Here is a 16161-nt window from a genome sequence, read left to right as displayed (position 1 = left end):
GCCGCCGTCTGTGCTCTTCTATCTATGGCTCTCCTTTCAAGTAAGAAGACGTTCATAATTGATCAACATGCTCAGTTTACACTCACTAAAACTTTCTGTAAAACTTTTTTTAAGTCTTCTTTTTTTTCTCTTTCCCCACAGGCTGCTCCAGTTTGAGTCTCATCACTCCCACAAGCCCTGTTTTCGGAAGGGTAGGCGGCGATGTGACATTAAACTTTTCACTTAATCCTTCAAATGTCGTGTTACAGGCTGTGACATGGACAGTAAACATTACTAACAATGTGGGGATTTGGACAGGTGGTGCAGTTTCATACGGAGTGGGGTATGAAGGGAGAGCCCAACTGAACACAATGACGGGATCTCTGTCGCTCTTCAGACTGACACTACGGGACTCGGGACAGTACAGCGTGAGCATCATAACTACTGATGGAGGGAGTACGAGTGCAAGTGTCACACTTCAAGTGTTAGGTGAGTAAACTGGAATTTTAATGTTGAGGCAGTTCATCCAAAGCATACTAGTCACGAGTTAAGTTTGTTCCATAGCCTGCGATTAAAACAAACTGGACTAAGAAAACAAGCCTGTAAGTTGTGTTTATCATTCAGAAGAAACTGCGTTTGTGTTTAAATAATATACAAATTAGCAGGCAGAGCTAGTTTAGATTTTTATTTTGTGTGTGTTTTGCCGGCTGGAGTTAGTTTTGTGTTGAGCTGTAAGTTAAATAACTAAATCACTTCATAATTTAGATTTGCTAATTTTGCACGTATTTTGAGTATATAATGGAAAAGGGCCAAGATTAAGCCAAGATACTCGGGGAAATAGAAATACCGTGGCCTGGTTTCAACATCTCCATTAAGTAAGCGTCTTTGGTTAAGTAGTACTTGGTACTAGTAGTCATTACCATGATATCGGAGGTCCAGCGGGCCTCTAGTTGACTGCTAGTGGCCAAACCAGCGGTCCGTTGGAATTTTGCACATCAGGTTTTGGGCAGCCCCCTGGCGGTCCTCAGGCTGCAGCAGCTGGCGGCTGACAGTCGGTCCTCAGGTAGCAGATGAGGATTTGCCGACAGAAACCCGCCATTCAGCCATATGCCTTTTCATTTTATCTTAATATTAAATATTGTTTTTGGCAGTTCATTAATTGACCTCCACTCATGTAAGGAAAACTTTAACTAGACTACAACACACTTACTTAAAGTCTTGATATTTTTATTAGAGCAAAGAGAATGCAAAAATAATAACAACAACAAAAACAACAATAATAATAATGATAATACTGATAATATATATTATATATACACTTTGATGCACTTTTTTTCTACAATCTTCATACTTTAACATGCTACACCGCCTGTACAAAAATAGCAAAAATAAATAATTAATGTGAGATAGTAAAAGGACAAGGACCAAATAAGCAGCGTTTAGTATAAACACAATTAAAGGTTACATTGGAAATATTTTTCCGCATTCATTCTCCGCCGTTTTTGACCCCATCTTTGTCGGAGCCAACTTTTAGAAACTGAGTCACCTCCCGTTCCTCTTCATTAGCTTCCTTTGTGGTGAGATTTTTCCTGATTGCCCCCGCCATCACATAGATATTTGTTATTAACTTCTCCTCTCTACCTCAGTGTATTAATGAGCACCACTGAAATAATAAAGACAGATTTATAATTACATTGACTATGGCTTCCAGAAGGATTGGTGCTTGTTAGTCGCTATAAAAACCTCCATGCCATGGATGATGCCTTCCATGTTGAGGTCCTTGAAAGAGATTTTCTCTCCCAAAATAGTCCAGTTACTCAACTGGGCAACAGCATTTGTCATTAGACAGGGAATTATTCGCCTCACTGATTTCTTGACTGTCCTGCCTTCTTTAAAAGACAGATATTGCCCCTGTTGGAAAACATCAGATATTAGCATACATGTCTTAGAACAGCTGTTCAAATACCCAAAATTGCATTGTACAATCTCTGACAAATGTATTGTGAAATTGCCAGTTTCTCTTGAAGCTCCTGGTCCTGAAAGAGCATGGAATCCATATCCTTTAGAGACTCTCCTGTGTTGAGGGGAAAAGAAAAAGGATACTGCACATCAACATACATTTATTTGTAAATTGCACGGTCTTTTCTATATTGTCCTGTCCCTGTATGATGTTAGAGAGCTTGCTGGTAAGCTTCTCCTACATCTTCATCATCATTGTCATTATTGTTCTGAAGTAATCTTTAATGTAAAAGTGATACGTCAAAAATGATAAATGTACAAGTAGATTTCTACTCTATCTACTGTATGTTATGTGTAAACAATACTTATTGTCAAGTGCATTCTGATCAGGCAGGTTCTGCTGGGGTCACCATAGTCCAGACCTACTACAACTTATTAAAGCTACATTCCATAACTTAGCAATTAATATGGCAAACTTTGATTGACAGATATAGTAAGGTGGAAATAAAAAGTTACCAAATGTATACAACTGTGTATTTCCATAGTGATGACACCATTATTTTATCTTTGTCTTGAGAATGGCTACATCAGTCACAAGCTACTTACCTGGTCTTTATGGTAGCAACTAGTGATTCTGGCCCTGAGTGAGAAATTATCAAAATGTCAAGTTAGTAGTGGTTTTCTGATGTGGGTTTTGTTATGGAATTATATAAATTAAAGTTTAAAAATATTTTGTTACAGCACATGAAATTGTTATAATATCCATGCGAGTTTGCATGTGTCACTGTAGAATTACCATCCAGGTGAATGGCCATTCTTGGTGATGGGGTACATAAGCATGACTTAAACCTGATAAAGAAAATGCAATACTGGGAGGGCAAATGTTTACTTCACTACATTATTAATCTATTCATTAAATACTGAGACATGATTTGATGGAAAAAAGACACAGTGAGTAGTAGGCCCAACAGAACTGACTGATTTCCAAATCATGAAAACGGTCCATGAATAACTGGCACTGCAAATACCTGCATGTTGTAAAGAGGTTGTCCTGTTAGTGGGGCTGTACATTTGGTTGGGTGCTGTAAAAAAGTGTAATTTAAATATGTTGATCTAACATCAGCATATATATATTGGTACATATTCTTTGGAATAAATGAACAGAATCTATATTACTAAACCACAGTTAATTTATGCATGGCGGACACGGCGGACGCACCGAAGCGTATGCGCACTGCGGCGTGGCACCCCAGAGTCAAATGCAGCGGCTTCCCAGAGTCAGTAGGTGGCGCCCAAACAACACAACCTGTAAACTACGACCTGTAAACGAGCCCGTATGGATATAAACAATGAACGAAGACGCCCACACAAAGAAACCGCTTTAGTTCAAATAGGGTTATTGCATTAAATGGAAACTTTACCATGCCTATGACATGTGAACTAAACCTGAGGTGAAGCATGCACGCCAGGTTGTACAGCCACCCGGATGCGACCGCCCACAACACCTCATGAAGAAAACCAATAACAGAAGCGCATTGAAACGAACTGTCCCAGGACGCACCCACCCTCCATGATATTTCATCACGCAGCGGCTTCCCACCGAGGCGCATACGTTCTGCGCAGTGGCGCACGCCCCAGAGTCAAACGCAGCAGCTTCCCAGAGTCAGTAAACTTCCCAGACTCCGTGGCTGGCACACGAACACCACAACCTGTACACTAAACTTGCTGTACTCCACTCTGCCGGCCGTCGGTGTTAGCAAAGGCAACGGAATCACGTCTCCACAAAGCGAAACCGCTTTAGTACAGATATGCTTATTTAATTAAATGACATTTCCCCAGACGCACCCACCCTCCATGATATGTCATCCATCCAAATATCAGACGGAACAGAAACTGATTGCCATTCTTGGATTTACGATTCTCTAGAGAATCGCTGGCTTACTTGTGTTTACAGAACACACAGAGCAAAGACAAAATAATTTCAATATGAGAAGTGACATGCCATGGTGGAAACTGCTGAAAGCAAGGCTACCAAAATGTATACTTCGTATTTCCATAGTGATGACACCATTATTTTATCTTTTCATGTTTGTCCTGAGAATAGCTGCATCAATCACAATTGTAGTGCTATATTTTCTGCCCCGATTGAGAAAATTTTATACATGACAAGATAGGAGGTTTTGTGATACTGCCTCTGTTGTGCACTATCCAGGTTAAAAAAAAAGAAATTAAACATATAACATACCTGACTGGTTTCCATTTCTTTACAGATATTCTTGAGGTCAAATAGCACATTTTGATAATATTTATAATTTTTGCCACATCATCCAATGTGTTTTTCATCATCTCCGGTATTTCCATTTATTTATTTATTTATTTTGGTGGCTAATGCCTTTCGATGAATGCAGGAGTGAGTCAATTTCATTTTGGTAGCAACAACTTTTGCATGAATAGTAAATCTAGTTATTTTCCTGGATATTGCTTAAGCTCCATTAATTTTGATACCTATACATTTCCCCATTTAATATTGTTTTAGTAAACTTATGACTCAACACCTTAAACATATATGCATCAGCTCAAAAAACAGCAAAACAAATCCTAATTTATGTGAATTTTTTGCAGATTTTTAACAGATTCTAACCATTTTTGCTTGTAAATCTCAGCTATAACTGAGCTACATGGCAAATAAAGTTGCACATCTGGTGCCTAAAAATGAAAATCACTTCAGTATTTAGTGATCCTTCCTTTCATAGTATTTTGAAAATATGTAATCATACTAAATGCTTTGATACATTTTTACTTAAAATGGTTCTGAATATGGTAAGTGCTGCTAGGATAGTTAGCCCTTCAGCTATTTTTGTGTGGTTTATCTGCTTTTTTTTTTTGAGATGGCAAACTTCATAAAAAGTGCTGCTTTTTATTTATTTTTTAACAAATTTTTTGTGTTTTGTCTCAAGGTGGCAACAAAGCTTAGCTAGTTTCATGGCCTCATTGGACATTGTTTTCAGGCATAGTTCATTGTCTGAACCAAGATCTTTAAAATGTGAAGATAAGGAACGACAAAAAGGGTGTAGGGTTCCGAATAACTGCTTTAATCAGAGATTTTGCATAAGAATATTAAAAAAAATAAGTACAAGTCATCGCCAATATACTAATAACCCAAATTTGCTTCACTCACTCAGAATATGGAACCAATGAAGAAAGCATTTTAAGATAAAGAAGCTTTTATCTGTGGCACCTCTGCAGGAGAACCACCTTTTTCCACTGTCTGAAACGTATGCTGTTTTTAATGTCTGGAAAACATTCAGAATTAAATCACTTGGAGATCTGCACATAGACAACGTCTTTGCATCCTATGAACAATTACACTCCAAATTTAATTTTCCAGCAACACATTTCTTTTACTACCTTCAAATTAGAAACTTTGTTAAACAAAACCTGCCCAACTTTCCTCACCTTCCATCTACCTCTATTCTGGAAAAAATATTGATAATTTTTGAGGGCTCATACAGTATTTCTGTAATATGTAAAAACTTTTTAAAGTCCCTCCATTTCAAAAATCCCAGAATACAGCAGGAAAAGGATCTCTGACTCAACATTTTGAAAAAGGAGTGGAAGGCAGCAATGCACAGAATTCACTCAAGCTCCATATGCGCAAAGCATACAATTATTCAACTTAAAATCGTATATCAAGCACATCTGCCTTGCTTAAAATTCCAAAAAAAGCCCTTACCAGAATTAAATGGTTCTTTGTCAAGTAATGAGGAACCACACAACCTATTAAAGTGCCATTTTAGAACTGTTATTTTTAAGAGTGTACATTAGAAATTTGTGTGAAGGATGTACATAATAAGCATGTTTAAACTGAACAATTGATGTAAACCACACAAGCCTTATACATGCATGTGTTCTGTCATGTAGCATGTGGTACAATTTGTCTGTATCACTCCATTGTTTTTAAACTGATTTTAGATTGATTTTCCATGGGGTGATAAGCACTAGAATGTACGCTTGATTTTAACAGGTTTCACTAATGCAACTGAGGGTGCCTTAAGCAAAGCTCATATTTCTTCATCTCATTAAATTAAAATCTTGTAGAAATGTTGCAGCTTATAGTATTTTATTGTATTAATGAGTGATCATAACAACACCTGTCAGTTATTTCTTCATTTAAGAACAATCTTAAAAGTCTTTAGATGTTGGAAATTATTTAAAGAGACAATGAAACACTGATGTTGTGGTGAAAACATTGTCAATACGACCTTGTTGCTTGAATGCAACAGCATTCTTAATCCCCTGAGCAGCCAAACAAGCCATAATTTCAAATGTCTTCAATAGTAATTTAGTACTTTCTGTCCCTGCAGCCCAGAGCATTCAGTAATCATTAAAAGGGCAAGTCCCTCAGGCATGGAATCAGTGATGCCCGATAAACTGCAAGGGGCAGTGCTTTTGTTCTCCGTAATCTATATCCTAAATAGATGATATAATTCCATCATCTCCGGTTACTGGATGTCTCCTGCCATTATCAGCCATAAGATCATATTGTCTTTTTCCAGATTTTAATACCATGACTGTTTTGTACTGTACAGTATTAGGATGTCATGGCACCTGCTGGTTTCCTATGGGAACATTGCATCTCTCTTTGTTCCCTGGCCTAGTTTGTACTTCTCAAAAAAGAAGATATTATCCTAACACATTTTTGTTATTTCCTTTCTTTTTTCTTTAAAGTAAAATCATTTAAGCATCAACCACCTATTCACTTGTTCCATAACCCACCACCCACACACATTCATATTACATAGACTAAGCCAAACTACTGCAATCAGACTGTTTAGCCACTCTGTTACTACATTTTTGTTCAGAGTTATTTAACAAAATTAGTTTTTTTCCACTAACAGTAAAGTTTAATTAATAGAATTGCTTAGTCTTCAGTAAAGATTTTGTTAAGGCAGGCTCTAGCAAATCCTGGGCAGCCAGACGGCTGGCAAGCGAAGCTTTAATTTTACAAAATTATCATATGTATTCAGTAAGTCAGGAGTTGTTTAATCAGATGAGATAATGGAATTCAGTGGGGTTTATCAGATTTTGTTAAGGTGTTAAACTAGTAATGTTAACAGACATAACAAAAGTCACAGACATATGCAGGTTCACAAAAAAACAAAAACAAAATACAGCCATGCCTTAGCCCTGTTCATTGCGACTTGTACCCAGGAGGATTGAGAAAAATGAGCAAGTGTCCAAATCTGTGGCAAGTGAGTGTCAAAAGGATATTTATACCTAATAAAAAGACAATTCATCAGTCCCTAATTATTTCAATAAGAATAAACCTCACCATCCAATTTTAAAAACAAACCCACGAAAATTTCACAGAAGTGGGGAATAGTGTTTTATCACTCACTGCACGGTGCCAGTCATAGCTGTGGCTTCAGTATTCCACTGAGTGTGATATGTGTGTGTTTGTTTCCCTTGCAGGCTGTTTGGTGCTGCTTTCTTGGAAAAAGACACATTTGTTTCTGCTCTTTTCAGGAACTGGAAAACAACACAAGCAAGTAACTGAGGGCCCTGAAATATGCTTGCAGTTAAATGGAACTTTATTTCTCCCCAATTGAAAATTTGACTTTTTACACAAGCTCTTTCAATAAATATATACAGAAAGAAAGAAAGAAAGAAAGAAAGAAAGAAAGAAAGAAAGAAAGAAAGAAAATTTCTGATTTGGCTGTCACAGTGAAGTATTATGGAGGTATCTTGCTGTTGGTATAAAATGCCACATTTACGTTTCTTGATACACTTCTGCTAAATGACTTGTTGGCTGAAAGCCCTCAGTATTAGTGTGTCACAGAGAAGATGTGCAGCATTGTTCATAATGGTACACAATTTTGTTTTAACTCTTGTCTTTGCTACGACATCCTGGGGGTCAAGTGTGTGTCCCATAACTGAGCCTGCCCTTTATATTAACTTGTTGATTCAGTGGGCTTCTCTTAAAGTGATGTTACCAGCCCAACACACCAGAGTGAAGAAAGTTGCAGTGGCCATCACAGATTTGCAGAAGATATGAAGGATGTCACTTCCCACATTAAAGGAATGGAGTCTCCTAAGGAGAAAGAGCCTGCTCTGTCCTTTCTTATAAGACAAGTAAAACCTGTTATTGATGGGGACCTTCAAGTACTTGTAGGAGTGCACCACCTCTGCATCCACTACCTGAATAGTGACCGGACATAGAAAGTCAATAACCAGTTACAGTGGAACCTCTAGATACGAGTTTAATTCGTTCCAGCACTGAGCTTGTATAGCGAATTTCTCGTATCTAGAACAAACGTCCCCATTGAAAATAATGGAAATCCAGTTAATCCGTTCCGCATCCCAAATATATTAACATAAAAATCATTTTTCCTAACAAATAACACTGATAAATTATATATACTGTAGTCTACCTTTAATAAATAACACTGGTAAATAATGTAACTGATTATTAAAAGAATCAAAACAGGTGTCCAAAGTGCAGTAGAGCATTCAATAAATCTTTAAATAAATAATCCTTAAAACAGTTGTGAAGTGGAGGTTTAAAGTACATAAGAATAACAATCCTTTAACACGAGGTTAAAACGTCAACAGGAAGCAGTCTTCAAAAAACAGATGACAATCCCCGGTGCTTCTTCTCTGTTAGCGTCTCACCTGCTTCTCCCATGCGGGCTCTGCAACAGGCGAGACACTTAATGCAGCTGACCTTCTCTACACCGTCCTGCTTCAGCTGTTTGGCTCACCTGTTCAGCTACACGCGAGCCTGTACTCGCTCGCTCTCTCGCACCGACTTCCTACTGCTGCGGATTCCTGCCTCCTCCTGCAACCTCCGTTCTCTCTCCTCTCTTTTCTTTTACTTCTTCTCCCCCATAACCGGCTCGCGCTTCTCTATATATGCGGGGAAGACATGGCAGCTGCTAGGGTTACCACTTTTAATACAAAAAAATAAGGGACGCATACGTATTGATTCAAAACGGGACGCGCAATTTCGTTCTCAAATACTGGACGATTCCGTATTTTAAAGGACGGATGGCAACCCTGCCCAGCCCATCAGCCACAGGACAAATCATGGATGTGGGCAGTTTCCCACCTGTGCACTTAGGTGAGAAACGCAGACACCGCAGATCGCCCTGCGGCTCGCTACAGCTACCACGCCCCCTCGCTAAGCCGCGAGCTATACCCACAGCCTGGCACGTGGCTCGTTACGTGAGCCAATGCTCGTATTTAGATCTGAATTTTTCGCTCATACTTTCCTCGTATTTTGAATTTCTCGTATACAGAGGTGATCGTATCTCGAGGTTCCACTGTACTTGGTTTTGCTGATGTTAAAGTTCAGACAATTCTCTTTGTACCAAGAAACAAAATTCTACAACTGACTGCTATACTCAGTCTCATCCCTTTAATCAGTACACCACATTAGTGCAGAATAATCTGAGAATTTCTGCAAGTGACATGAAATGGTGTTATATTTATAGTTGGAAGTGTACAGAGAGAGGAAAGGAGACAAGACGTTTCTTGCGGCAGTGATATTTCAGTTCTGATATTAAATGTAGTTTTAGTTTATAATAAGTTTGTAAGTTTTTTATTTTATTTTATAAAATTAATTTTTATTTTTATTTCGTTCTAGTTTTCAGTGGAGTCAACAATTTTTATTTTTATTTTATTCTGTGTTTAAAATTTTAGTTTTTATTTTATTTAGTTCATAAGGCACGGTGGCGCAGTGGGTAGAGCTGCTGCCTCGCAGTTTGGGGACCTGGGTTCACTTCCCGGGTCCTCCCTGCGTGGAGTTTGCATGTTCTCCCCGTGTCTGCGTGAGTTTCCTCCGGGCGCTCCGGTTTCCTCCCACAGTCCAAAGACATGCTGGTTAGGTGGATTGGCGATTTTAAATTGGCCCTAGTGTGTGCTTGGTGTGTGGGTATGTTTGTGTGTGTCCTGCGGTGGGTTGGCACCCTGCCCGGGATTGGTTCCTGCCTTGTGCCCTGTGTTGGCTGGGATTGGCTCCAGCAGACCCCCGTGACCCTGTGTTCGGATTCAGCGGGTTGGAAAATGGATGGATGGATTTTATTTAGTTCTGTCTTTTGTACATAATATTAGTACAATTTTCTTTTTTTTTCTGTTGCAAAACCACAAATGCTGGCCTACACATATTTCAATGCAAGTTCTGTTTCAGACAACAAAATACACTCACAGTTCATAAATGCCATTAAACACAGCTTGACCATCAATGATCAAACAGATTAAGTGGCCTAATGAGTACAGTCAGCAAGATCAAATGTTTCAAGCCAAGAAACCAGTCTGTATAAGCACGTTGCCGTTAATCTTTAAACAAGCATGTATTCCGAGAGACTTGTTCATGTTTCAGTGACATCCACTGCACAGATAGCCACACAGTGAAAATATTCACTTGATGAGCTCCTGTAATGCAGGTGCACAGATGAGGTCCTCGGCCACTGGCGCCAGCAGACTGTACGTTGACGATTTCTGCTGCCAGTACTGAAAAAGTGACGTTCGGTGAGCTTCGTGGCTGGTGAGGCACGGACTCCATCAGAGTCCGAGTCAGAGTTACAAATATATGAACCCAAAAAGGTAGCTTATTCACTGTTCAGTTGGCAGCATGCACATTGACTGCTGGTTATGTTTCATATCCCATCAGCATTCTTTACACACACACAGGTAAGGCACATATTTGGCTAAGAAAGAAAGTTACATTTATAGCGGCCAGAGAGAGCAGAGAGATCGCATTCGCTCCACCGTTGCAATTTCACAATTCATACTTATTCAATACAAATGAAAGTATAGGGTGGTGTACAAAGAAAAAAACGGATTTCAATTTTCACCTTAATTGAAATATTTAGTTGTTTTTAAAAGCTTTTAACTCTGATGCTTTAATCAATTTTAATACAGACTGTATAACAAAAGGATAACAAGGAAAACAAAAGAATATTCTATTTAAGATAAAAAGTTAGTTTTTAAATATTGGATTTTTTTCTTAGTCTCATCCCATTTTTTATAAAACTGAAAACCGTTTATAGTCTTACCTTTATTTGTAAATGAAATCAATGCGCCTATCCTTCTCCATGAAAATCTCCGTCACTTTCTTGTAAAAGTCGTCCTTATTTTCCTTTAGTTTTAAAAGTCTTAATCTTCCATTTTGGCAGTCAGTCAGAACAAAGAATAAAATAAACAGACCACTGCAGTGCAGTTGACTTTCTGATATTGCTAACTTTATTGGTGCCGAAAGCCTCTGCACAGAAGAACAGCAGCAGCAAGCACCTGTTGGGTTCACAGTGCGGTATGGTACTGTCTGCTTCATCTGGTGCCTTTTCAGTGCTGTTTTATGTCCGATCAGCAAGACTAAATACATCACACACATTCTTTAAAGATATTAGCCAGACTGTGGAAAGTCAGGGTGTATAATAAAAGTGTCTATAAACATTATATAAATGACATACAGAGAGACAGAAACAGTCACGCGCCAATTCATCTCGTCGCTGCCGTTTCTCCCCTCTATTTAATCAGAAAATTCAGCGATTTTGACAATAAAAATGATCAAAATTATTGGAATAATACAGAAAACAAATTTATACCATAGACCAGTGGACAAATTAATTTTGTTATCATTATTAGTTTTTTTACTTTTCATGATGACAGGCGAGACCGCGTGTCCCTGTAAGAAGTGCCGTCCTGGTGCCAGAGAAGTGCTGGACTTCCACTAAGTACTGCTGGTCCTGCACTGAAACTCCAAGACTCTTTTCTTCTTCTTGTACGCTACATTTGCTTTTATTATCATTTGCGCCATAATTAAAGTATTCCCACACGTTACTTTCTCGCTTTCTACCCGCAAACATCTGTGCAAAACTCGCCATCGTCAACCACATGTGCTTACTGCTTCAATCCGACGAGCCAAATGTGCTCAACAAATGAACAACGATCTTTTACGGAAGTTGCGCCACATGACTATAGTAAGCCCAAGTTACAAGATCACCACATAGTGAACAGCGCAACGTAACTGAATTTTCGTTCTCGTTTTAGTTTGTTCACATATCACTAATTTTTATTTTTATTTAGTTTTAGTTTCTGTGTTTGCTTTAATTTCAGTTCTCGTTCTTGTAAAACGAAAAACAATATTTTTAGTTCTAGTTCTCGTTTTCGTTATGAAAATAGCACTGTCTTGTGGTTCTCCAATGTTGCTCACATCCATATAAGAAGCACCATCCTTAAGTCTGACAAACTGAGGTCATGCTGACAGGTACTCTGCGCTGGTATCCCGAAGGTTGCCGGTTCGAATCCCCGTCACTGCCAAAAGAGATCCTACTCTGCTGGGCCCTTGAGCAAGGCCCTTAACCTTCAATTGCTCCAGGGGCACTGTACAATGGCTGACCCTGCGCTCTGACCCCAAGGGGTATGCGAAAAACCAAGTAATTTCCTTTGGAATTAATAAAGTATAATAAAATAAAAAATAAAAAAAATAGTCCATTATCCAGGACATCACAGGCTCATCCACCTGCATATCTCTGAGCTTACCCCTTAACAGAGATTACTGGATGGTATTGAAAGCACTGGATAAATCAAAAAGCATAATCCACACAGTTCTGACAGCTTTGTCCAAGTGAGAATAAGACCTATGGAACAGAAAAATAATTGCATCCTCCATTCCAATCATTGTACTGTAGATAGGCAAGCTGCAGTGAGTCCAGGTGGTCTGTCAGAAGAGGACCATGACCATTCTCTCAAAGGTCTTCATGATGTGAGATGTAAGTGCTACTAGTTTGTAGCCATTCGGTGAAGAGACGCCTGCCTTCTTTGGAACTGGACACACAGCAGCTGCATTTCCTGGAACCTCAAACATAGTTTGAACAGGTGACAGAGGACACCACAAAGTTGGTCAGCGCAGGCCTTAATAATTCAAGAATTGATTCCATCTTGTCCCAAAGCTTTTCCTGCATGTAACTTCCTCAGTTGTCTCCTTACTTGGTCTTTAGCGATGGACAGCTCATAGTGATGGTCAGAGGAGGATTCATCAGGAGGACGAGTGGTTCAGGTAGTTAGCTTTGTTCACACCCCCTTCTAGCACATAACCCCGGGATTGCTTGATTCCAGTAATTATGCCCATTCTGTTCAAGACATCTTTCATGTTATTCTGAGTGAATTTGTTTTCTGTTTTAGCTTTGTAAGCATCCTTTCTTTCACTTCAGAGGCTCTTTAAGGGCAAATTTCAATGTTCTCTTTTTCTCATTCAGCTCCTTAGTAATCCAGATTTTGCTCTTTGGAAAGCTATGTACTGTCTTTTAGGGTACTGCAGTGTGGACACAAAAGTTAATATAATCTGTAATGCAGTGACTGGGTTCATCAATATATTCACCACGTGACTTACATATAGATTCCTAGTATGTCATTTGGAACTAGTCAGAGCCATTTCAGCTTTCAATGTCCACTTCCTTGCTATCCTGGTGGTAACAGGTTGCCTTCTAATAACAAGCTTGTAGTTGGGAATAAGATTAATGAGTTTGTGGACAGACCTTCCCAAAAGTGCCTGTAGATTACACTTAAAGGCATCTTTAACATTTGAATAGAGCAGGCCAAGCTTGTGATTTCCTTGAATGTAATGAGACATAAACTTTAGATTGGCTGCATAGAAGGAATTTTGCAAATCAAGTGATAATATGCTGTCTCTGCTTAATGCTTAACAAAATCAAAATAACTGATATTACATTTAAAAATTTAGGAGATATCATCAAAGTTTTAACAGACAATGAGCATCCTCTTCACAGGGATTCAGGAATTGCTGAACAGTGAGCTTAAAGAGTGATGTATAGCTGTAGTGCTTTTGTTAAGTCATTTAAATACAAAATGGAAAAAGAACAATACATTGCTGACTTTGCTTCAACTGTCCTCCAAAATGCAAGATACACTTCCAAAACAATCTGAAATGAAGTGATTGAAATGTAAGCTTTCATGATTCTGAGAGACATTAAATGAAAGTATGAAATTACTGATTCAGCTTCGTTCTATCTAAAGGGTGATGGCACAAGGAGCAAACACAACATTAACAAGCTTTGCATACAGTGCTGTACCACAATAACATCTGGTTGGCCTGCTAATGTTAGAGCAGTTAAATGCAGACTGTAATGCCAATGAATTCTTGAAGCATCCATTCAGACCGGATTCAGAATCAGAATCAGATTTATTGGCCAAGTATGCAGGCATACAAGGAATTTGACTCCGGTTCTGGTGACTCTCCAATTATAAATTACATAATTGACATACACACAACAATTAAAAAAACATAAGACATATAATGTAAATATATAAATATACATTCAAAGTGCAGAGTGCAACACAGTGCATGAAATGCTAAAATAAACACTGGAAAAAAAAGTATTAACAATATGTGAACAGTTTTGACAGTATTACAAGACCTTGGCAGGTCTAGGAGGATTAAATTAAGCATTTGCGAACGTGATGGCCTGAGGGAAAAAACTGTTCTTATATCTGTTTCTTTTGGCGTATTTTAATCTATAATGCCTTGCCGATGCAAAAAGTTCAAAAAGTTTGTGGCCTGGATATAAGGGAACAGTAATGATTTTCCTAGCCTGTTTTATGAGTCTGGAATAGTACAGGTCCTGTAAGGTGGGCAGACTGGCACCAATGATATTGTCGGCAGACCTGACTATTCGATGTAGCCTGTTTTTGTCATGTTTAGTCATTGATCTGAACCACATTGTTATGGATGAGCTAAGAAAAGACTTAATAACTGCTGTGTAAAACTGAATCAGCACCTCCTGTGGAAGGTTGAACTTCCTCAGCTGTTGCAGGAAGTGCATTCGCTGTTGTGCCCTTTTTATGATGGATCCTATCTTGGTCTCCCATTTAAAATCCCAGGAAATTATAGATCACAGAAAAATGAAGGTTTCCACAACTTTCACAGCAGTATTATGCATGAAGAGGGGGGATAATAATATGAGACCACTCCTAACATCCACTGTCATCTCCACAGTTCTGACAGTATTTAGCTCCAGATTGTTCTGACTACACCAAAGGGCCAGCTGCTTAACCTCCCATCTTTATACAGACATGTCACCATTCCTGATGAGCCCAATGATGGTTTTGTTGTCTGCATATTTGAGAAGTTTGACAGAGGTTACTGTGGAGGTGCGGTCATTAGTGTAGAGGGTGAACAGCAGTGGGGAGACCACACATCCCAGCGGGGCGCCCATGCTGATCGTACAATAGCTAGATGTGAATTTCTCCGGTTTTACCTGCTGTTTTCTATTGGTCAGGAAATTGGTGATCCTTTGACAGGTGGAGGCAGGGATGGAAAGCTGAGTGAGTTTTGAGTGGAGGAGTTCAGGGATTATTGTGTTGATTGCAGAGCTGAATTCCACAAATGGAATCCTTGCATATATCCCTGGGTTGTCAAGATGTTGCAGGATGTAGTGTAGACTCATGTTGACTGCATCATCCACTGACCGGTTCTCTCAATAAGCAAACTGAAGGGGTCCAACAAGGGAGCTGTGATGTCCTTCAAGTGAGCTAACACTAGTCTCTCAAATGTCTTCATGACCACAGATGTCAGAGCAACAGGCTTGTAGTCATTCAGTCCTGTTATACTGGATTTTTTGAGGACTGGAATGATTGTGGCTTGTCTGAAGCATAAGGGAACTTCACAAAACACTAATGATTTCTTGAAAATCCAAGTAAAGACAGGGGCCAATTGATCAGCACAGATTTTTAAGCAGGAGGGTGAGACCCCATCTGGACCTTCTGGTTTCTTAGTGTGTTGTCCTTTAAAGAGCTGACAAACATCCTCTTCAGAGATGTAATGTGCAGGTAATACAGTAGATTGAGCCAGTGCCATGATGGAGCAATTGTGATGACTGGGAAGTAAAGCAGTGTTCAGGTTTAATGTAAATCTAGTGTGTAGAAAATACTTTTCAAGTATTTTGAAGGTAATGAAATGGTGCCTGGAGTATTTTTGATCAATGAAACCAAATCAGGAGGATTTTGTAATAATAGCAACCACATTTTGGTAAAGGATACTTCCATGTTCTCCAGGATCAGAGTCAGGGCATCACCTTTCTTTTTTTCTTCAGACCAATGAATTTTACAAAATTAACTCCATTAAAAAGCAGTGCACATCTGCCTTGACTATCATTTTGTCATCTGGCAGTTTTTTGATATCTCAGATTTTCATGATCAGTAACT

General features: G+C 38.9%; 1 protein-coding gene across 1 annotated transcript in view; it reads left to right on the top strand.

Moving 5' to 3' along the window:
* Positions 1 to 16161, top strand: part of LOC114644615 (hemicentin-2-like) — a 405336-nt gene that overhangs the window by 93731 nt on the left and 295444 nt on the right. Inside the window, exon 4 of the mRNA XM_051920620.1 lies at positions 142 to 468. Coding sequence (XP_051776580.1) covers positions 142 to 468 — 327 coding nt within the window. The remainder of the gene's footprint in view (positions 1 to 141; positions 469 to 16161) is intronic.

This window comes from Erpetoichthys calabaricus, chromosome 17, assembly GCF_900747795.2.
Source record: "Erpetoichthys calabaricus chromosome 17, fErpCal1.3, whole genome shotgun sequence".
In the NCBI taxonomy this organism is placed as follows: domain Eukaryota; kingdom Metazoa; phylum Chordata; class Cladistia; order Polypteriformes; family Polypteridae; genus Erpetoichthys; species Erpetoichthys calabaricus.
The sequence above is the reverse complement of the archived record's forward strand: the minus strand, read 5'-3'. Positions and strand labels throughout refer to the sequence as shown.